At 45.6% G+C, this 22,942-nt stretch overlaps 1 protein-coding gene and 1 pseudogene across 2 annotated transcripts; both read left to right on the top strand.

The window, feature by feature from the left end:
- Positions 1-304: 304 nt before the first annotated feature.
- On the top strand, positions 305-4,148 carry LOC306816322 (annotated as a pseudogene). Its single transcript has 2 exons — positions 305-1,484; positions 3,920-4,148. The product of its transcript is annotated as an uncharacterized misc_RNA (transcript).
- Positions 4,149-8,847: 4,699 nt separating this feature from the next.
- On the top strand, positions 8,848-22,366 carry LOC306816323 (uncharacterized protein). Its single transcript, XM_079332779.1, has 9 exons — positions 8,848-8,932; positions 10,505-10,571; positions 12,102-12,206; positions 12,928-13,181; positions 16,906-17,176; positions 17,904-18,157; positions 20,054-20,178; positions 20,591-20,681; positions 21,983-22,366. Exons 1-9 carry the CDS (start codon positions 8,894-8,896, stop codon positions 22,046-22,048), a joined length of 1,272 nt encoding a protein of 423 aa, XP_079188905.1. The 5' UTR covers positions 8,848-8,893; the 3' UTR covers positions 22,049-22,366.
- The last annotated feature ends 576 nt before the right edge of the window (positions 22,367-22,942 follow it).

The raw sequence follows: 22,942 nt of genomic DNA, 5'->3' as shown, positions 1-22,942 counted from the left end.
CACACAGCCCCTTTCTGACATCACAGCTGCTCTCTGGCTCCATGACACAGCCACAGAGGTGCTGCTGTGCCACAGCCCCCTCTGGGACATGACACAGCCCCTGCCAGTGCTGAGCACTGTGAGCTCTGCCTGTGCCCTGCTCCTGTCCCTGCCATGCCCTGGCAGTGCCCCAGCCCTGCTGGGCTGAAGGAAATGAAGATGAACCTGGAAATGTTGCTGGCAATACAGAAGGTCTAGATGAAGCAAATGAAGGAGAAAACAAGGATGTGCAGGTGGAGCGTGACAAGGATACTAGAAAGGAAGAAGAAGGAGATGGAAATTAAGAAAAGTCCCATGGTGCAAATATGACAGTGAGGAACAATGATGATGTAAATGAAGACAAATATGGCAATGTTGCTGGAAATATGGAAGGCCTAGATGAAGCAAATGAAGGTGGAAACAAGGATGTACAGGTGGAGCAAGACAAGGACACTGGAAAGGAAGAAGAAGGAGATGGAAATGAAGAAAAATCCTATGGTGCAAATATGAAGACAGGCAACAGTGATGATGTAAATGAAGGTGAAGATGATGTAGATGGAAAGGAAGAATACACAGATGTGAAGGTGCAGGAAAGCAGTGATTCCAGCGAACAAAGAAACAGTGATTGGACTGAGCAGGAAGATAGCAGTGATCCTGGGAATGAAGTAGGCCGTAGTGGTTTTGCTGCAACTGAGGAAGAAAATAAGGAAGTTATAAAAGAGGATGACAATGATAGAAACAAGGATGAAAAAGAGGGTGGTGTAAATGTGGAAGGAAACAAGAATGAAGACAGAAAAGAAGCTGAACAAAGTAACATGGCTGCCAGTGAAAAAGCAGGCAGTGATGGTGACAAGGAAGAAAGCAGCAGTGGTAGAATCAAAGACAGAGAAGACACTTGAGATGTTGGGAATAAGGAAAGCATCCGTTTAGTAGATAACATACAGTGGCCTGTGGAGGACCTGGGGAGAGGTTGCTCAGTGACAGCTGAGCTGATGGAGAGCTTCACGCGTGTCTTTGTGGACAGCAATGCTCTCTACCCGGTGCCTCAGGAAGCCATTGGGCTGGGCAGTGCCTTTGAGGGTTGGAGTCCCCGGGAGTAGGATGGGCTGTAGCGCATGCTGGTCCCACTGAATCCCCCGCCAGGGCACGCCTTCCACTAGAGCTGAACAGCGCAGGGCAGATGGCAGCAAGGACCTTCAGTGTCCGTGTGGAGCTGGTGTGCACGTGCAAGAGGAGCAGCTGAATGGGAAGCTGATGTTTTTCCTGCATAACTCGCAGGAGGAGCTGCGGCAGAAGGAGAAGTGCAGTCTCCTAGAGACACTCTGGGCATCGGCACGCTGGCCTCCTCCTAGGCCTGCAGTCCACCTGAGATTTTTCTTGATCAAAGGACACAGGGACTTTGAGGACAGAGCTCCTGATAACAGAAATCCTGAGGAGAGAGGGGCCAGAAACAGGAAGCCAACAGAGTGGGGAAGGAAGGTGGCATCTTCCTTCCTTCCACCTGATGATCATCCACCTAAGATTCTTGTTGGAACAGGAGGGCACAAAGTCACTACTGTGCACTCTTCACTTGGGGGATTGTGGGAGGGATGAAACTTTCATTTCCTCCTTGGCTTCCTAGCAGTTCCTTTATCCCCTGATTTGTCACCAGTCATTGGAGACAAAATGCTTCAGGGGAATTGAGTGACTGTGGGGCTGATTTCACTCTGGTCTTGGTTTAATGACTGGTAGTACTTCTACAATTCCTTCTATTGTTCATTTTGATAGGAATGCTACATTTAGGTTAGCTCAACCTCTTTGAAAAGAACTCTTCTCTATTCCTGTACTCTTAAGTCCTGATGTTGTATTCTCACTCCATCTCTTGTATTTTGTTTGCTGTTCTCTACCCTGCCTCTTTAAATGTTTCCCTGGAGCCTGTCTGCACTGCATTTCTTGCCTGCAAAAGCAAAGCTGCTTGTGGCAGGACTTGAAACAAACAGCGAAGAAAAAAGAGAGGCTCTTTACTCACACTTCTCAGCAGAAGAGTTAGTAATGCACAAAAATGCTGTTTTTTTCTGAGCACATCCACTGCAGGAGCAGTCATCCTGGCTGGTCTGCAGGGGACATTTGCTCCACACCCTGTTTAGAATTCTAGAGTAGGATTGTGGAGTGAGATTATAGAGTAGGAATATGGAGTAGGATTGTAGAGGATTACAGAGTAGGATTGTAAATAAATGCATTTTCTGAAACCTCAACTAATCTGAAAGATTCTTTTCTTTCTCATTGTGTATCAGAGACTGAAATGTTGTAAGTTTTGACTTAAACATTTTCTTGAATGACTTTTAGAACTGGATTACAACAGCTACACAGAATGCCACCATATCCTGAACAGGTCTTTGGGGTGAGGCCCTGGACTGTTCACTGATGAAGATAGGATAAAACTCAGGAGTTGGGAACACTCACAAGGCACAAGCTTAGCACCTTTGGGGAGGAGACAAGAGCCACAAGGCTGTCAGCTGCCAGGCTGGCACAGAGCCTCGCACCAAAGGGTGGGCAGGGAGAAGCTTTGGGTGTGTGTTGGGAGCCTCTGGCGAGAGGCTCAGTGAGCGCCCATTCTCCAGTGTGCAGACCAGCCCTGCTGTGGGGTCCTTCACCCGGGGAAAGCTCATCCACAGCAGAGGGGTGACATAGCCCGTGTCACCAGTTGACATGAAGTTGGTGCATCAAGGATCTCCATTTCTTGCTTCCTTCTAATTTTTACTGTTTCCAATTTCAGGTGACTTATTTTTATTTATTTGAATCTCAACATTTGAGTAAAATTTGTCTGCAGTGACTTTTCCTTTATGCTTTAGGCTGCAGTACATCTGAGTCAGGGCCATCAGAATTGAACTGTTCTTGTGAGCTGTGGTGTGAAAATGCTCAAATAGTTGTGGTGGTTTCACTTCCAACCAGCAGTAACACCAATTTCATATAGTAGTTTTAGTTTACCAATTTAAAATTTCCAGCCAATGCACCAATTGTGGTGGGTTCTAGTGCTGGCCAAATTGCCTGCACATCCACTAGAATTGTCTACTAATTTCCTGCTGTGAGATAGGGTTAGGAGGGAAGGCAAAGCAGGCTCAGAGGTACAAAGGAAAGGGTATAAATCAAAACTTTATTAACAGAAACTAAAGGAAATAATAAGAACAATCAGAATAAAGCCTCTTGAACACTTCTCCTCCCTCCTCCCCATACTCTCTTTTCTTTTCCACTGACAACATAGAGAAACAATTCAGTCAGTTTGTCACCTCTAGAGTATTCTTTCTTCAGATCACTTAGGGAGATGAGTCTCTCCTGTCAGTCTATGGAGACTTCTCCACAAGAAAACAGTTCTCTTCTGACTTCAACTTCCACAAATACCAACATCCTGGGAAATCTCCAATCGCAAAGTCCCTCCCATCTTTTCACATCCTTCCCACAGCTGAATTTATGGGCCGTGTCAAACTTACGGGGTACTATTTTTAAGGATGAAACTGTTTGAGTAAATGTTCTCTTCATCTAAATTGGAGATCATCTCCATCTCATGAAACAGAGGTCTTCTTCTTCTTCCCTGGGGGCAAAGGATCTTCTTCACTCCTCTCTCTCTCTCTGTTCAAAATTCTCTTGGGATCACAGCTACTTCAACATCTGCTTACTTCAGCACTGGTGCTTCTGCTCATGGCTGTGGTGAGAAGGCTTCATCTGCCCAAAATGCATTTCATGAGTTACACAGGAAAAAGTGTCTAATGTAGCAATTATATATTCTCCATAGCTTACAAGAGAATTTCAGTCCAAGAGTGAGGCATGTCCTCAATCCCTCCCATCTTGGAACTTCTATTTCACTGACCTTGGTGTCTTCATGTTGTTTTGTTTCTGTGTGTCTGTCACTTTTCTCTCACTCCAGAGAGAATGGAAGGTCTGCAAGCCTCATCTGTGCAGTGAAAGAGTCAATATTTTGCCCGAGGCCTGCAGAGGGCCATGAGATCCCAGCCGGGTCCGGCCGGAGCTGTTTGCTGGAGGATTCTCCGGCAGCCGCGCTGGAGGAGGCCGGGATCTCAGCAGCCAGGCCAGCGCTGCGGCACATCCGCGGGGCCATGGCTGCCCTGCCCTGCCCTGCCCGGCGGCTCCTGTGAGACTCAGCAGCAGCAGCAGCAGCATTGCAGCCCAGCCACGGGCCCGCTCTGGCCGTGCTGAGGGCAGGGGGACCCGGCTGTGCCGGGACGGGGCCCGGCGAGATGCCGAGAAGGGGCGCGGCCCCATGGCAGAGCCCCCCGGCCGGCCCGGCCCAGGCCCGCAGAGGGCAGAGCCGCCCGGCCGGCCTGGCGCCGGAGCTCAGGGCGAGGGAGAGAGAGCCCGGGCTCGCTCCCATGGAAATGTGTGTTCACACAGGGGCATCCGACCTTTGCATCGGTGTGACAGTGTGTCAATACTAAACATCAGCCACTGCTTGGTTTTTGTCTGCTCTAAAGGAAGTTGCTTGAAATAAGGTCCTTGCAATAACTGATTTGCATAACTGATTCATTTCTTCCTTGCAAAAGAAAAAATGCAAACTAGAACATTAGTTTATGTGGGTCTGTGCAAGTGCTAGCTTATAGAAATCTCTATGTAATATATTGCTGATTTACAGATGAATCCTGTGAAAAGCAAATTTGAGATGTCTTTCAAGAGATGCTTGCAAGCAACAGATTTGCAGTCTGTACTTTGACTAGGTCTGTAGAGATTTTTGGGAAGTGGGTAAATTGTGTTCTGCTGGTGAATCACAGGCATCCTTTACAGACCATCAGTGAGGCGTGACGCTGCTGGATCAACATCTACCTCAGATGTAATGGTCATTTAATGACTGGCATTTTGCAGCAGTTTTCCCTATGTCACATTAAAATATCTATGCAGGGGCTTGACATCTCGCCTGTAAGTCGAACAGAGTTAGTAGAAGAAACAACAATTGAAGAATTCCAAGTGTATCCATAGTAAGGAAGAAGATGTGGCCATTGGCATGGAAACTAGTTTCAAAAAATACTTGAAAGATTTTGGTAGTTTGACTATGTGCAAAAGTAATTGTGCATATGTGCCTTATTAATTTTCTGCAAAAATTTGACAAATATATTGACACTAATTGCTTTGCACCAATGAATATAATAAGCTATTGTGATGTAGTCAATGACTTAAGATCAGGCATTGTTACGAGCGTATAAAGTGGAGAACACTCAGAGTAAAGAGCAAAAGACACCACTGTTCTTCTGATCAACTGTGTGTGTGTGTGAATGTCACGTCTGACCCGATGGTGACAACTGCCCCACCTGGTTTTAACAGATGAAGATAGAATACATACCCTTGGTAACACCTGGCATTGGAACCCAAGACATTTGTTAATTTAAGATCTTTGCCTTGAGTGGTCGAAGGTGTGGAAGTTTGGACAACACCATTCCCAAATCACCTTGTTTTGGAGGGTTACAGAGGAATGCAGATGGGCTGCTCTAAGCTGTCAGCTGAAGCACCTCCCAGGACTGCCTGTAGATCTTGGTTTCAATTTGTCACTGAGCCAAGGAATATCGAGATCTTGGCAAGTGTTTTGTAAAACACATTTACAAGTGTTGGAGACAAGATATTTCAGCAGGTTTGAAAGAGAAATTGTTTGCTTGTATCCCTATGGAAACTCTATTTTGTAGTTCTCTCAAAAATACTCTGATGCAACCAGTCTTTCTAGAGAGACACAGATGTTGATTCTTGTACAGATCTAGGGGAACTTTGAAGCCCAGTCTTTTTCCTGTTTCCTGTCATTAATATATTCAGCTAAGAGGGTAGAGGTGTGGCCAGCAATGACAAAAACTTTTTGTGCAAAAGGATAGAAAAATGACTGAGGGGGGAAGATATTTGGGAAGCGTCAAATGGACCTGTGAATGCCCATTTCTTCCTTGGATAGTATTTTAGAACTTTCTCTTTTTTTTTTTTTTTTTTTTTTTTTTTTCAATCTCTAATGGCAGTGTTTTGTAAAACTGTGCATTGCTCTGCAAGTAGATTTTATATTTTCACTTGTCACAGTTCCTGTCAGTCTAACACCAAGTAGCTGCCTTTCCTAATCATCTACCGAATCCTCAACACCCCATGGGTTTCTTTATATTTGTCTTCTATAGATTGTCTCATTATTTCTTTGGACACCCTAACTTGTTGGTTTTTTGTTAGCCACCACCCTTCACAACTATATCAGACATTCAAGGATTTTCCTAAGTGATTTTTTTCATTAGGGTGTTCTTTGACTGACTTGGAAAGGTTCACAACTTTGGATAGAACTGGCAACAAGATGCTTTGTCCTGCCACCTCTCTATCAGTTTTGTCTTCTACTAGGTTTCTGATGTTTCTGGATGTTTGTCTGTACTGGTGAGCTTTGCAGTGCATTATTGCCACTTTAGCAGGGAACTGGACACTCCCAAAAATTCCATACTTCCTTGGGGATCATGATTCTGTGTAGAAGGGTTGAGGAACATAGCAGGGTACAAGGTAGTAGCTGTCTTTATTACCACGTCTTTCATTCTAGGAGTACCACCTGTTACTTTACTGTTTTGCTCAGGGATAAGCAGTGACCTCCTTTTTGCTCTAAAACAGACATAAGCATGTGTGGCACAGAAACTGTCATTTTTTCCCATTCATTGTCAAGCCCATTCTAACAATAAGGACCATGGTGGCTGCTGCTCTGAGGTGAACTGGCCAACCCTCAAGTGCATAGTTTAGTTGTTTTTTGAGGAATATGCTCTTTTCCACTGGCTTCTTTCCTACATTCCCAGTCTGGAGTGTGGAGCTACTGTGCAAGGTGAAGGTGCTCATGGATGAACAGTGCAAAGAGTTCAGCCAAATCTGGCAACTCCAGAGCAGGGGTTGTCATCAATGTCTTTTTAAGATATCGAAAGGCTGTTGAACATTCCGTAGTCCAGTGAATTTCCTCCTTGGATTCCTTTGATGGCTCGTAGAAGTAACTTTCCAAAAGTCCATAAATGCCAATCCATAAGCAACACCATCCAGTTATTCCTAAAGAGACACATAGTTCTCTTATAGATCTGGGCTCTGATGTTTGACAAATTGCTTTCTTCCTTTCTATTCCACAAATTACCCTGCCCTTGTGAGTGTGGCAGCCAGGAGATGAGACATGGTCTGGAATGGACATGGTCTTTTACACAAAGACAAGGTTTTGTGATATGGAAAAGGAACTTTGGATGGTCATATTCAGCACATTTTCAATGACATGCTTTTATTCCCTCTCCCTGTAATGACTGAACAAGAGTTTTTTTGGTGCCAGCTGACTGAAATAAGGAGTAAGCTTGGGTATGGAGGAAATGGAAGTAAAACGATGAGAAGCTGACTATAAAACTTTTTCCAGATGTGTCAATAACTTCGATGGCCACCTGCAGTCAGCACAACTATCAGCCTGCAATTGTGTTCAGGGTCAGTGCTGGCTCTTCCATGTCAGCTCATCCTGCAGAGTCTGTGGGGGCTTGGGCATGCTGCTGGCTAGTATCCCTTTAGGAGACTGGGATGAGGAAAGGTCTTGGGGCTTTTGTCAAAGAGATGCTATTTGAGTGAGCATGTATGTGCTCAAAGCCTCACAGACTGACTGGCCCACGGCAGGATGGACCAGTGCTGGGAGGGCTGCCCCTTGCTGCCCTAGTGAGGGGTGTTAAGCTGCACCTTCATCCCGCAGACAGCCAAGTACAGCACTTTTGTGCAGAAACACTTAATTAGCCCTGGTTTGCACAGCTGCAGCACCTGGGGTGGCTGGAGCGTCCCTTTGTGCAGCTGGAAATGAGCTGAGTCAGTTGTGGAACTGGGCAGGGCATTCCCACCTGTGCCCATTGGGAATTCCCTCTGCCCTGGGTGTGTCCCATCCGGCTCCTCAGTGACATCACAGCCAGCCTGGAACATGGAACTCCCCATTTCCAAGGACACGTGGCCATTGTCCCCAGCACAGGCAGGACGGGTCAGACCCTTCCGCGGCTGCAGCGAGAGCGGAGGTGTCAGAGCGTGGAGCGAGCGCTGCTCCAGATCGGTTGGATCTTGCACACGGTGCTCAAGAGGCTGATCCACCCACTGAGTGGAGGTAAATATTTACAGTTCTGTGCAGAAATGGGGGGCTCAGTGGCAAATTCACAAAGCCAGCATCACAAATATCACAATGCTTTAGTATTTATACATTTTAGCCAGCAAAGCTCTTCATGTTCATTGACTGCAGGTTACCCTGTTCTGTTCATGATTAGTATTCTGTCTGCTGTAGGGTAACAATCTTCTCACTTCTCCTGCTAATTAGTCTGCATGCTCAGTCTCTTTGTCTTAGGGAGAGGTTTCTTGAGTTGGTGGCCATGGTCTGCCCCTGCTGGAATGACCTTTTACCCAGCCTGAGCTGATTCTGCACAGTTGCTGTGTTGTCTTTATTAGTTTGTGCCTTGTCTTGCCAAGTATCCTTGTGCCCATCAATTCTACATTCTTTGTGGCCTCCATCCAAGCTGCATTTGTCTTCCCAAGCCTTGCTAACCTTCCCTAGGTCTGAGGTCACTGAAGCCTACCAAGCCCTACACATTAATAAGGCAATTCAGCCAACAAGTGACCTGCCTTTCCAAGGCCTGGCCATCACTTAGAGCTTGTTGGCTGCTTGTTTCATGGAAAAAACTCTGTTTTTTGCTAATGAGACTTGACAGCCACAAACAAGAAGGAACACATTTTCCTAACAAATATTGTACATTTTCCAGGTTTTGCTGCAGGATCAGAGGCTGTGTGGCAGCGGGATCAGCCGAGGCAGGGCGGGATGGCGGAGCTGCGGGCCTGGGCACGATCCACTGTGTCCCGCAGGGCCCCAACCCGCACTGCATCCCACAGAGCCCCCACGGCCGCTGCCATGCCCCTCAGGGGGACCCAGAGGGGCCAGCACCGAGAGGTGAGGGGCGGGTGTCGGGCTCTGGGGGTGACACTGGCTGGGGCTTGGCCATGGTGCTGGTGCCAGGTGCTGCTGACCCTGCGGGACCAGCTGGGCAGGGCTGGGCCCCACTGGTGCCCCACGGCCCCTTTGAGGCAGCCCCGGGGGAAGCGACTCCCAGGGATGACACTGAGCAGCTGCCAGGGGAAGTCGGAGCTTCCCCAGGCTGTGACATTCAGTCAATACATGAATACATTTCTGGCAATGGCTTTTGTCAAAATGCATGGATTTCTCCTTGTTCCATACTTATACCAGTGTCACCAAAATTGTAAGGAGAAATGAAACCCTGGAAGAGTAATTTTTTAGTATTAGGATTAGGCATTTTTTTATTCCCAGCTTTGGTGCATGGTGAAGAACTCCAGCCACATGCACACCACTTTCTAAACTTTTCCACTAACTGATACATTTTCAGAAAACACAGAAATTCCTGTTCATTGGTTCTCAAAGGAATCATTCTCTTTATCTATTACTTAGTATTCTATATTGTTTTGGATATTGATGTCTCTTCTCTCATGTTAATAAGTCTATGTTTTTCAGTCGGGTTTTTTTTTTTTCCCCAGACAAGTTTTTTTGAGCTCTGAGGCTGAAATGTCTTTCTTAGTTTCTTCTTTGTCTTCTGGCCACCTCAACATATTCTTGTAGGGCTAGCAAGTCTGTATTCCAGGTGTCCAGCCTTTTACAGCCTCAGGCTTTGTTCCTTGAAGGTTATCAGTGTTAGCTCAGCAAAACAAAAAGTTTTGGGCATCTAACAATCCAGCTCTGGTAATAGATGGCCAAAAGACACCTAGCTACCTACTTTCAAAGGTGAAATATTACAAAGCTTAAGATGAATACACTGCTTATAATAAATGTACTGCTTATGATTAATTAAACAATTAATTCCAAAGTTAATTAAATTCATTTTTCAGGAGAAAACGTAGGCTAAACAAGCCATGAAAACCTGCATAAGTAATCCAAGCATGAACCCAAATTTTGTTACATCTGAGTAACCTGAGATAAACTGGTTCCACTTCAACTCTACACAAATAATTGCATCTAAAGCTGAGGAAAGAGAAAGGGGTTTGCCCCCTGTTAGAGTAAAAATTTTTTTTGCACTTGAAATTCTTGTTGGAGCTCACTCCAGCATGTATTTCCTTAGTACCAAATAAATCTCAGCCTCGGGTGCTGCCCTGACTTTGTGATCATTTTGGGAACCACTCTCACCTGGTTTGTCAGCTGAGCTCTGGCCAGTTCTATTGTACTCAGGCACTTGATTTCAAGGGAAGCCCAGGCCTATGAAATTCCAGCAATTGGGAAAGGATGACTTGCTGTTTGAACACTTGGCTGCATTGGAGGCTAAGCAACGGTCGCTGTCTCAGGGCAGCTTTGTAGCCAGCTGCTGTCAGAGGGAGAATTGTGTCAGAGCAGCTGTTTGTATTGATGGGACAGCAAAACTTTTTAAATAGAGCTGTTGTTTAAAATTAAATCCTGGTGAATCACCAGGAATTGAGTGTTGGCTGAAGGATTTACAGAACATTTCTTTTTTCCTTTTAGCCAAACACCACTGAGGCGTCGCACATTGGAAGTGTGCAGGTTGTCAAATTGTATAACCCACTTGGAGGTAGGGTTGCTTTCCATATTTTGTTCAATGTCTGTAAAATGTTCAACTTGGTAATTCATTTTTGCAACATATTTTTGGGACAGGAGATATATTCAGAGATCTCAGCTGTAGGTGGTTTGCCCTCAGGTCAACCTTGCAATCTCTTGTCACTGCATTCAGCCATTGGCCTGTTTTCCTCTTGGAAAGCCTGCCAGTCCTTCCTTGTTCCCATACAGCTTGACTGGTTTGGAGTTTTGGGCACTGAGATCCAGGTTTGGACCACCCAATGCACTTAAGCTGCGTTTGCACCCAATGTGTTGGTTTTGCAACCGGACTTTGGAGTACGTAGGCACTGTGCTTATCCTTTAAACTTAATTGGAAATTGACAAGAAAATGACCTTGAGGAATTCCCATGTAGAAGTTCATAAAATCAAAATGGAATTTTGCTTAGTTTTGTCTTGGTCATTAATAAATAACTGTTGCCATTAATAAATAATTCTTTTGGGTTCTTTTCAAGGAAAGTGAAAGAAAAGTAATGATGTCATCTTTCCCACGGATTCCATAACTGTCTGCAAAGCACAATGAGCTTAAGTGCCATTTGTTATTAATCTGTTCTGAGTGCTGTTTCCCCAGGGAGCCTGGCTCCAGGCTGACATGAGGTGGATATTCCCCTTGCAGGCACTCAGTGGTGCTGCTTGCAGCACTGAGCTGAACTAGGCACAGCAGCTGCCCTGAGAAAAACAGGCTCTCACCTGGCTGTGGCTGCAGTCCCCTGCCTCCAGGGACATCCCTGCCACTGGAAGTGCAGCTCTTGCTCTGCATTAGCTTAGTGCAGAGCATTTTAAGGCAGCAGCATCATGGCTTTTTGGAGAGACAAAATTAAATTCACAAATTTCTCGCTGGGGATGTTCTGTTTCACATGCGAATGATGATTTGTGTGATTGCTGGTGGTGGTTTACATAGATCCTAAGGGAATATTTTACATTCATTGATGGGGATTGAGAACTGGAAGTAGTGAGATAATTGTGGAACTTGGGCTGGCAAGTTTTGTTTTGGGTTGGCACTGAGAAATTCAGATCTGGTTGCTGGTAGGGTACAGGGTGCCCTTGCAACATGCTCCATGCAGTAGCACTTAGGGATTGGGCTTTGTGACAGAATCAGAGAATATGCTGAGCTGAAATGGATCCACAAGGATATGCAAGTCTACCTCCCTCCCCAGCAATCCCACCACATTCCTGTAGACCTTGCCCAAATGCTTCCCAAGCTATGGTGGACTTGGTGCAGTCTTGTGGGGAGACAGTCCCAATGCCTGACCACTCTCTTTGTGAAGGATTCTTTTCTAATTTTCAGGTTAATGCTTGGTTATGGTTTCAGGTAATATTTTTAGAAGTCATGCAGGTGTATGGTTTTAGGAGGTGTTTTGTTTGAATGCTGTGGGAACTTTCTATACATTGTATTTAACTTCTCAAAACATTAGTAGTGCCTTCATTCAACAACTGGCAAGCTTTCAGTGTCCTAAAGAATGTAACTGTGTGATGTTTGTGCAATTAGGTTTGCAGGCAAATATCAGAGAGGCATGGTCCAAGGAACAGGAAGTGGAGAAAGGCATTAACAATTTGACCTACATTGAAAGGCTGAAGGAACGTGCAAAGAAAGGTCAGTCTCTGTGTCTGATGGAAGGGACAAAGCACCCAGATTTCTCACCAACACTCATGAAGTCGCCATCAGCTACCAGGCATGAGCTCCTGGTTTCAGAACAGTGCCTGGTGTGCCACATCCCCTCCCTTGACCTGCTGGCCACACTTCTCCTGATGCAGCCCAGGACACGGTTGCCTTTCTGGGCTGCCAGCACATGTTGGCAGCTCATGCCCAGCCTCTAATCCACCAGAGCCCCCAAGCCCTCCCCACCTTCATCCCTGGCCTGCCTTGGTGCCCAGGGCATGTCCTAGACCCAAAGAGGCAGCACTTTGCATTTGTCCTTGTTAAATCCAATGAGGTTGCCAAGGGTCACTTCTCAAGGTTCTCCATGTCCCTCTGGATGGCATCCCATGCCTCTGGTGCTGGCAAATTTGCTGAGAGTGCACTTAATCCCACTGTCCATGTCATTCTTGACATAGCTCAATGCTTGAGCTTACAAACTGGGAATATCATAGAAAGGCACCATGCATAAAAAGAGGTTTTTGTAAAAACCTCCCCTCCAGTGCCACTCCAGTACAAGATTTTTTAATGACTATTTCTTCCTAATGCTTTACTCTACGGATTCTTACTGATCCACAAAAGCTGAACAAATAGAGTTTAACAGTCCTTTTGAATCAACTCCCTTGTTTTGTCCCAAGTCCCATTTGACAATTCTTTTTCTGTTTTTCCGTTCCTGAAGTTAAAATACCAGAGCTCAGGAAAGCCCCACAGAGCACTGCAGATCTTGTGCCTGAGAGGAAGAGAACTATGCCCACGAACCCTGCAAAATTCTTCCCGAGACCTTGCAGTACCCTTTCTGAATGCCCAGTCAGAGACAGGGTGATTCATTTACTGGCTCTGAAGAATTACAAGAAGCCAGAGCTACTTGCCTGCTTGCAGAGAGAGGGAGTTGTGGAAAAGGACGAGGAATCCCTTGGAAAGATCCTTCAGGAGGTGAGATCCTGGAGTTGGTGCTGGCAGTGCTAACTCTTAGCTGTCTTACTTCAGGGTTTCAATTAGAAACTCATGAGAGGCTTAGGAAATGCTCCTTGTTTAAATTTTTCATTAACATTCCCCAGTTTCCCCCCAACTGAAAGCCCATGTTAGGAGAGAAAAAAAACCTTTAAAAGTTTTGAGGCATTGTTGTTGTTTTGTTGGAATAACTGTCAAAGATAAATCCTTTGTAATGTTGTTGCTTCTTACGCCTTATTTCAGCCTCTCTCTTTTCCTTGCACTTTTTGACTGGTTCATGGAATAACTTCAGAGGGTGAAATTCTCAATTGGGTGAAACTGTTTGTTGCGGTACTTAAAATTTCCTGAGAAAAATATCTGAGGAGACAATTTTGGAAACTGCATAGGGCAGTATTTCATTAGAGTGGAGGAGGTGGCCTCTCAATGGTACTTGCCTTCTGCTGGGATCTGTGGGGATTGCCTTCCAGGGAAGGGTGTTCCAGGCAAATCCTACATGATAGAGGTGGTGGCCCAACTTTGAGCACAGGGTTTCTTTGCTGTCGTGTCGACTGAGTCATCACCTTCCTTGGCTTTTATTATTATTCAGTAACTTTCCCAGTTCTCCTTTCAGTTCCACTGGTACTTCTTTATCACAGCCATTCATACGATTCACACTGATCAAAGGATGCAGTGGCTCTTTCCTTCCTTTGGAAATATTCCCCGTCCCCATAGGTTGCTGCTGAATTATGCAAGGATTAACATAACAAGTAGGAATATTTTCACTTTAGCTAGGAAAAAAGTATTTTGGAACCCAGTGCAGGGAGTCAAATTCAACATGGATAGTTTCAGTTGATCTCACAATGACTTTTAAGAACTCCTTCCTTGAACCTGTGAGGTTTGTTGTTGTGTTTGCCAAGGGCAGGGACAGGGTTTTTTAACCCTGAAAACATTCACAATTTAATGTGAGCCATGTTCTGCCATCCTAATGCATGTAGCCCATTTGTACTTCAGGTTGTATATACAATTCCAACACTCAGCTCCTTGGAGGGTAAACATTGAAAAAAATTTCTCCTCTTCCTTTATTGTTGTCGATGTTTAAGGAGATTTTGGAGGTGTAGCTCTTTGTTTGAAGCTTCAAGTGCCACAAGGTACTAGTTTGCATTCTGAAAGGGCTGTGTGAAGAGCACTACATCCTGAAAACTATTATTCACATTTCCTTAACTTCATAGGGAGATGGTGTAATTTTTTTGCTGCATATGAAGAAACTAGTAGCATGAACTTTCAGAGTTCTTATAGGCATAGCCTTTCTTCTTCTCCAACACAACCTTAGTTCTGCTTTTAAGAAGTGAATTCCTGATTCTGGTTATCTTTGTTACTTTTAAGCATTTGAAGTGTAGCTCTAACTAGATTATCACCTACAGCTCTTCCATAGGAAGCTGTAGTTTCCTCTGAGCAGGCATTTTAGAAAGAAAAGGAGCTCTGTTTGAGGAGACAAATGCCATGTGGTGTTTCATGGGATGATGAAAACATGCCCCATCACAAGCCCAGGCTGTGCTCTGCCATGGCAACGTAGCTGGGTGAAACAAGAGGGCAGCAGGTGTCCCCCTGAGGGTGGAAAAATATGGATTTGCCCATGGAGATGGTGCTCTTCAGGTCTTACTCAAAAGAAAAGGAAACAGAGAAGAAAAAACTGGCCTCTCTGTGTATTTCAAATGGTGAAGATTGAGAGTTCTGGCATAGTGTACTTTGACTCTCAAAGCTGCCATAAAGAACAAAAAACCTGGATACTTAGTGCAGGGTGAAGTTTTCATAGCCCACATTTCCTCTATGCTTGCAGCAGTTTGGACTTACTTACATCCCAATTTCTACAGCCCAAATGGACTACACTAGTTGAATACCATTGCCTCTTACATGACAGCTGCTTGTTCTTCACATGGAAAAAAAGTCCTTGAAAACTGGTGCATGACTTTCTCTTCAGCTTTGCTTTAGCCTTGCACTACCACTTTTACATCTGGAGTCTGCACTTAGGTGTAATGAACATTTCTGTTTTAAATGTCTGCCACAGGTAGCCAACCTGGATGCCAATGAGAATTCTTACAGTCTGAAGGAACATTTCTTTAAAGACATTCAGCAAGATTGGCCTGGCTACAGTGAGAGTGATAGACAGATGTTGGCGGTGAACCTTTTCCAGTAAGTTCAGTCAGTACCACAATCATTTCAGAAAACCCTCTGGGAAATGAAGGTCTGTTTTCCTGGTGAGGAAAGAACTATGACTACTGATATTTTTGCCTTGCAACCTGAAATACTGGGCCCTCCTTACAGAAAAACTGCTCCATCTCAGAATGCCACCAGCACCAGCCAAACATCATCTCTGGGACCTTCTGAGAGAGATACTCCACTGAGGACTGCTCAGGTACTTTGTCGATTTTTGAAACATTGCCTAGTATGTATTATGTATTATCCCACTTGCTTTTGGTGTCAAAGCTGTGATATGAAGCAGTACTGTTGTGTTTCTATCATCAAAACCTGAAGCGTGTACTTCTAATAGGATTCCTGCATGCTTTTCAAGATATTTTGTAATACACTGTTAGCTTTTCAAAGCCTGCAACAGCTTGCACACGTGTGTTGCTTCTCATGGTGCATAGGAAGCTCTGCTAAGGAAAGGTGGGTACGTGGTTTTGGTACCTGGCTGTGTCTGTGAAGGGCTCTTGATGATCCTGAAGCTCTAGTACCTAAAACATGCATGGACATCCCAGTGCTACTGTTTGAATAGAAATCTTAGGGAAGCCTAGAAGAAGGACAAATTACAGTAGTGATGTATTTGTAGTAATTTAGTTTCTCTGCCCTGGGCAGCATTTATGCCCATTCTGACTCAGGGCATCCCATGTTTGAGGAGGGGGCTCTGAATCATCAGGGAATACCTCTGACTTTTTAGGCTTAAAATCAAGAGGGGGCCTGTTTTCTTCCCAATACAAGACAGCAAGGCAAACCCCTTGAAAGAAGCTTGGCATAGAGTGCATAAAAGGTATACTCTATATACATGAAAGAATTTCATGGAGGACACAGCTCTGTTTTTCCCTAGCTCTGTTGCAGCCAGAGCAGGAAATGCTGCAGCCCCAGCATCCTCTTCCCACCTGGGTCCATCCCCACAGGATTTCTGTCAGCAGGCTGGCACAGAGCCACGCCTGGCACTCCTGCTCTGAGCTGCTGATGTGCATGGGTGGGAGCAGTGGCTGCTCGGGAGGGAAGAGGCTCAGGGTGAGGCAGGGTTTGCTCTGGAGAACAGCAGCAGTGAGAGCTGCAGCCAGGCTGGGGCTGCTCTCTGCTGTTCCCATCTCTGCCCTGGACACGCTGGGATCAGCGCTGCCCCGGCGGCTTTTGGGGCTGCTGCAGTGAATGGTGTGGGTGTGTGACAGCCAGAGCTGAGTGTGCTCCTGGTGTGTCTGAGCAGAAACAGGGAGATAATGAAACTAGCCTGAGCTCCCCAGCTTGGACAAGCCTTTGACAGAGCTGCTGAAGGCAGTGTCTTTGTCCCAAAGCCTTTTAGCTACAGAGTGGGAGTAGGACTTGCTGAACAGTCAGGTGAGAAAGTAGGAATGAGTTAGCTGCAGCACCTCCTTGTTTGACAGGCTGTTTTAGGTAACAAAGATGTGTTTCCAACCATTGCCAGCTCAGAAATGCAGCTTTTTCAGAATGGGAGCAAAGCTAATTCTAATCATCTTTGCAGAAACGCCCTCTGGCTTCTGATTTGTACAGCCCTGTGATGAGCAAGAAGCAGAGGGTCAACCAACAGACCAGTGATGTCCAGCCAGCAGCTGCTGGCCACTCTCCTTCGTCCTTGCTCCTTCCTTCCACCTCCTGTTCAGCTTTGAACCTGCCTCGAAGTGTCAGCTCCATTTCCATCTGCACCCCTGAGGTACAAGAAAAAGATAAAATTCAGACTCCTTCTGGAATCCCAGTGCCTGCCAGGTTGCAGGGGAAGACTCCCAAGTCCAAAGGTGAGAAAACGGAATTGGACAGGGTGAAAAAATCCCATCCTTTGGATTTTGATAAAATACTTGCCATGAGCAAAGTCAAAGAGATGCCCAGAGACCTCAGGACCCAGGCAGAACAGGATTCACACAATCAAAGTGCAAAGCTGATGGACCACTTTCAGACATGCCTCCTTTTCATTTTTTACTGATTATCTCTGTGGTTTTTTTCTCCTATCCAGCCTCACATCCACCAGCACCTCCAAGTCCTCCCCACCTCATGCCCCAAGCATTTCATTGTGCCAGGGGCTGTCCCAAATCCAAAGATTCAGAACTTTGCACTTGGCCTTCTTGAATCTGATGAGGTTCCCAGGGCCCCACTTCCCAAGCTTTTCCTGGTCCCTCTGCATGGCATCCCACGCCTCTGGTGCTGGCAACCTTGCTGAGGGTGCACTTAATCCCACTGTGCATGTCATTCTTGACACAGATCAATGCTTGAGTTTTCAGACTGCGGGAATCATATAAAAGCACCATGCATATAAAGAATTTTTCACAAAAAACACCCATCCAGTATCTCTCCTTTACCACCTTTTAATGACTGTATCTTTTAATGCTTTACTGTCTGGATTCTTACAGATCTGTCAATGACAAAGAAATAGAGGTTCGGGGTCTTGGTACATTATCTGGAATCAACTTGCGTGCCTTCCCAAATCTCCAATTTGAGCTATTTTATTCTGATTTTCCCTGACTTTAGGAGACAAAGCAGAGGTCAGAGGAGGCCAAGGAAACAATTCAGGTTCTGTGCCAGAGAAGAAGAGGATGATGCCTGTGAGACTTGCAGACATCGACTGGAGTGGCTGCGCTGCTGTTTATGGCCGACCCTACAGGGACAGGGTGATGCATTTACTTGCTCTGAGGGATTACAAGGAGCCAGAGTTACTTGCCCGCCTGCAGAGAGATGGAGTCAGGCAAAAGGACAAGGATTCCCTTGGAAAGATCCTTCAGCAGGTGCGATGGTGGAGCTTGTGCCAGCAATTCCTCCAGCACTGTATTCTGCTGTTCATCATTTTACTGCTCTCTCATCTGTTTAAATTAGAGACTTTTCCAGTACTCCTTTCAATTAACTTCCACTAGTGTTTCTTTCTCGCAGCCATTCATAAGATGCACACCCTCTGAAAGATGCAGTAGCTCCTTCCTTCCTTTTTAAAATTCCCTGTCCGCATAGGCTGTAGTAGGATTATGCAAGCATTAATGTACCAAGCAGGAATATTTCCTCTTTAGCTAGGAATAAAGTGTTATGGAACATAGTCAAGGGAGTCAGATTCAACATGGATACAATTTCAGTTGATCCCACATTGACATTTAAGAACTCATTCCCTGAACCAGTGAAGTTCGTTGCTGTGCTTGCTCAGGGCAGTGGCAGGGTTTTTCACCCAAAAGACACAAATTCACAATTTAATGAGCCATGTTCTGCCATCCCAACTGAAGTAATACATTTAGATTTCAAGTTGATTATAAAATTTCAAAGATCAGCTCTTCAGAAAGTAAAAAATGAGAACATTTTCTCCTATTCCATTGCAAAGTTTAAGGAGATTTCCTTGGAGGCAATTTCCTGCATGAGCTATGAAGTGGTTCAAGGTACTGCTTTGAATTCTGAAGGGGCTGTGTGAGGAGCTCTCCACCCTGAAATGCCTTGCTCAGGCTTTTCTGGACATCAGAGCAAGTGGGGGTTCATCTTATATAAATCTAAAATGAGCAGCCTGAGCTTGCTGAGATCTGGTATAAACATACTTGCTTCTCTTCCAATGCAACCTTAGTTCTGCTTTTAAGACATGGATTCAGTATTCTGGGTATATTATTTTTGTATTTTTTGAAGCTGGGGGGAGACAGACATCAGAACAGACCCAAATTAGCAGTATTTATCGTGTTTTGAAAGAAAGAAAAAGGCTAAATTTTGAGAGATGGTGGTGGTGTGTTGATGAATTATTAAATGTGTTGTAGGGGTCAAATTCATGGAGACTTTTCCTGTGGGCTTTTCTATGGAACTCTGAACAGGTGTCAGGTGACAAACTCTGAATCAGCACGTTTGATATTCATGGTCCTCAGGTTTTACTACCCCATTTTACCTTTTAGAGTAGATTTTGTATTAGTCTTGAGGAAGATATGAACCTCATTGGTTTTCAAAGGAATACAGCAAGCCATGTGCACTGCCTTCTCATGGCAGGACTTGGCTGGAATGAACCCTGGCTCAGCCACATGTAGAGGCACTCTGGGCCTCACCACCTCTCCTTACACATCATAGCACAGTGAGATAAGAAACTCTCTTTTAAAAATTTCAAAGGTGTATTCAAAACCTTAACAAAACACAACAAAAGGACTGAATAACCAAACAAGGACAGCCCACTGGGTGTTGGTGAGAGTAGCAAGCCTTCCCTCCTGCCAGATACCCCATGCAAGGGGCACAGGTACACGCCCTCCCTCTGCATGTCCGACTACCAAGGCTGCCCCTGGCAACTCCCTGGGGGAAGGGGGCTATGGGGAGAACAACAAACAACAAATCCCAAACACATAACTATATATCAATAAAACTTCCCTGAACATACACATAATATTCATCCCTTAATTACAAGACTCAACTATCGCATTCCTCATCTCTAAGATGAGGTGTTGTTTTCAAAGGAACACTAGCTAGATATGAATAGAGCTCCTTGTTTGTTTCCAAATGGAGAAAATTTAATATGGCTTCAAACGCACAGGATAAAGAAATAATTAATCTCTGTACCAAATGACATTGCTCAGTTCCAGCTGGGTGCTCACAAACAGCTTTTCAGAACCAATTGGTTTCCTGTAATTTGCATATAGCAACCATAGTGAGCATTTCTTTTCTTACATGTCTGCCTGTAGGTAGCCAACCTGAATCCAAAGGACAATTCCTTCAGTCTGAAGGAGCATCTGTTTCAAACCCTTCAGACTGATTGGCCTGGCTACAGTGAAATAGAGAGAGAGAATTTGAAGTTAATACTTTCTAGGTAAGTTCAGTCTTTAGAGGAAGGAAAAGAGCCTTTTCAGAGAAAACACCCTGGGAGATGAAGCCTAGCTTGTTAGAATATGCTGAGTCAGCAGCAACCCATCAGGGTGATGGAGTCCAAATGCTGGCCCTGCACAGGACACCACAAGAATCACCCCCAGTGCCCAAGAGTGTTGTCCAAACACTTCTTGAGCTTCTGCTGCTGTGACCACTGGCCAGGAGAGCCTGTTCCAGTGCTCCAGCACCCTCTGGGGCAAGAACATTTTCCTGATATCCAGCCTAAAGCTCCCTGAAGTCAGCTTCATGCTGTTTCCTCGAGTCCTGACACTGAAGGTCTGTTTTCTCTGCAAGGAAAGAACTATGACAGTCTCTGTTTAGGCCTTGTAACCTGAAACTTTTGATTCTCCTTACAGAAAATCAGCTCCATCTCAGACCCCCACCAGCACCAGCCAGGTGACATCTCCAGGGCCTTCTGAGAGAGGTGCTCCAGCAAGATCTGCTCAGGTATTTGGTGCATTTTTAACATTCCCTACTTTGTATTAAGGTTTAGCCCTCTGCTGATGGTGCAAAAGCTGTGATGTGACCAGGCCTAAGCATTCTGTGCCTCAGGCATTCTGACTGCTTTGGCAGGAAGGTTGTGATCAGAAGAGAGGGTCCTGCAGGGCTGGAGCAGCACTGTCCTGAGCCAACTTTCTGCTCTGCCTGGAGACTTGAGCTCAGTCCCCAGCCTCAACTCATTGCCTGCAGAAGGGCTCAAAGGGCTGGCTCTGCATGCATGACAAAACTGTGTCAAAAGCTGACTGTACATAAGGGGCTGCAGCAGGGTGGGGCACATGGGGCCCTCTCACTCTCTTTTCCCTCTCTCTCACTTTCATTCTCATTGTTTACTCCAGATCTACACTATCCCACAGCCAGACCAATTTGGCATCTACAGAATTGTGATATTCCTTCTCTCTCTTCTCTGCTTTTATTTCTCTCCTCCTCCTTTGTTCTGCCTGGGAACAGCGTGGCTGTCCAGTTCTACTCCATCCTCAGTCCTGAAATCTGCTGTGGGAGTGGGGAGCTTGTGGCCATGTGTTGTGTCTTGTGAGTCAGCACCATTGAGAAGGTCCTTGGGAGGAGCTGACAAACGATGGAAATGCACTGAGGAAAAAGGAAGGGCTCATAAGTCACCACTTGTGAAAGTCTCTTGTACAAATGTAAGAATGTTTTAGCCATCAGCTTTTGAGTCTAAAGAGTGGAGTGGCTGCTGCAGTAAAGGCAACTGCAGCTAAAAGCACAAGAGTTTGCTGACATGTGACTGATGTCTTTGTTCACCCTGATAAGAATTCACAACCAACCAACCAGCCACCATTCCCTGTACTCCTGGGTTGTGTCAGTGAAACAGTGATCTTGTCTTTAACAGGTAAAACCCTAAAACAGCCAGGTGTCTCTTTGGTAAAACATGTGGGTGTGTGACAGCAAGCGCTGAGTCTTTTCCTGGTGTGTACAAGCTAGAATTGGGAGCTAGAGAAAACTTACTGGACCTCCTCAATTTGGGGAAGCCTTTGATGGAGAAGGGATTGTCTACATCCCAAAGCCTTTTAGCAGTAGACTTGGTGAAAGACATTCTAAGTCCTAAGATGTGAAACTAGGAAGGCAATAGAGCAGATATTTACCTGCAGGACATCCAGTTTGACAGCTATTTTCAGTTAAGAAAGATGTGCTTTGTTCAACCACTGACAGTTCAAAAATGCTGCTTTTTAGAATGGGAGCAGCACCTGATCCTGATCATAGATTAATGAATTATTTTTTTATTATTGCAGAAACGGCCTCTGGCTTCTGGCTTTACAAGTCCTGGGATAAGCAAGAAGCAGAGGATTGACCAGTAGCCCAGTCACATCCAGCCAGCAGCTGGTGGCCACTGTTCTTCCTGGCTGCTGGCTTTGTCATCCCAATCTCCTCCATACCTGTTTCCAAGTGTTGGCTCCATTTCCCCCTGCATCCATGAGGTTCAAGAAAGAGACAAATTTTGGAGTTCTTGAATCCCAGCACCTGTGTGCAGAAGACGCCCAATTCCAACAAGCAGTGAAGAGAATTGGGGAGGCTGAAGCAGTAAGGTCCCTGGGAATTCAATGAAGGTATTAATGTGTTGCTTTTCCCAGTTTCACTGTGGATAAGTGTGGTGTAAATATTTGATTGTTAAGAGAAGCCTCTACCTGAATTTGGGTGCAAGCAAGCCCATATTGCAGAGTCAATAGTACAGACATTATTTAACAGTAAATGTGAAGTGGGGAGATAGGAAGCCAAAGGAGGAGATGGGCGGGGTGAGGGGAAGAGCTGAGATGAGCCCCGCGGTGTGTCCGGCCCGGCCGGGCCCTCCCTTCCTGCAGTGCAGCTGCTCAGGCTCAGCTGCAGCAGCGCTGCTGCATCCCCCTCGCGTTTGCAGGGCAGCAGGGCAGGGAGGAGTGTGTGTGTGTGTGTGTGTCAAACCCTGGGAACTGCTGCCAGCCTGTGCCAGAGCAGTGATGTTGGCCAGGGCAGCCAGGCTCCTGCAGCCCTGGGGCTCGGGGCAGCTGCGGCCTTTGGCACCAGCACACCAGTCAGGTGCATCTGCCCTGGGATGCATCCCTGGCACAAATTGTTGTCCATCTTGGTACTGAATTTCAGGTGATTAAAGACTTACTGCTTGTAGCAATTAATCTCTGGAGGCTTTGAAGGATTTATTGCCGTGTGGAGGGATTTTTTGTCATCCAAAAGAACCAGGTGTTCAGGTGCAGAGGAGC

This window comes from Erithacus rubecula (assembly GCF_903797595.1).
Source record: "Erithacus rubecula genome assembly, contig: scaffold_521_arrow_ctg1, whole genome shotgun sequence".
NCBI classification, from domain to species: domain Eukaryota; kingdom Metazoa; phylum Chordata; class Aves; order Passeriformes; family Muscicapidae; genus Erithacus; species Erithacus rubecula.
This window is presented reverse-complemented; position numbering and strand designations above follow the sequence as displayed.

Bases quoted from the DNA above. Each gene is read 5' to 3' on its own strand.
- LOC306816323 (XM_079332779.1), top strand. From the start codon at position 8,894: ATGCCCCTCAGGGGGACCCAGAGGGGCCAGCACCGAGAG. The intron at 17,177-17,903 runs GTGAGAAAACGG...CCCTGACTTTAG, and splicing joins GAAGACTCCCAAGTCCAAAG to GAGACAAAGCAGAGGTCAGA. The intron at 20,179-20,590 runs GTAAGTTCAGTC...TTCTCCTTACAG, and splicing joins TTGAAGTTAATACTTTCTAG to AAAATCAGCTCCATCTCAGA.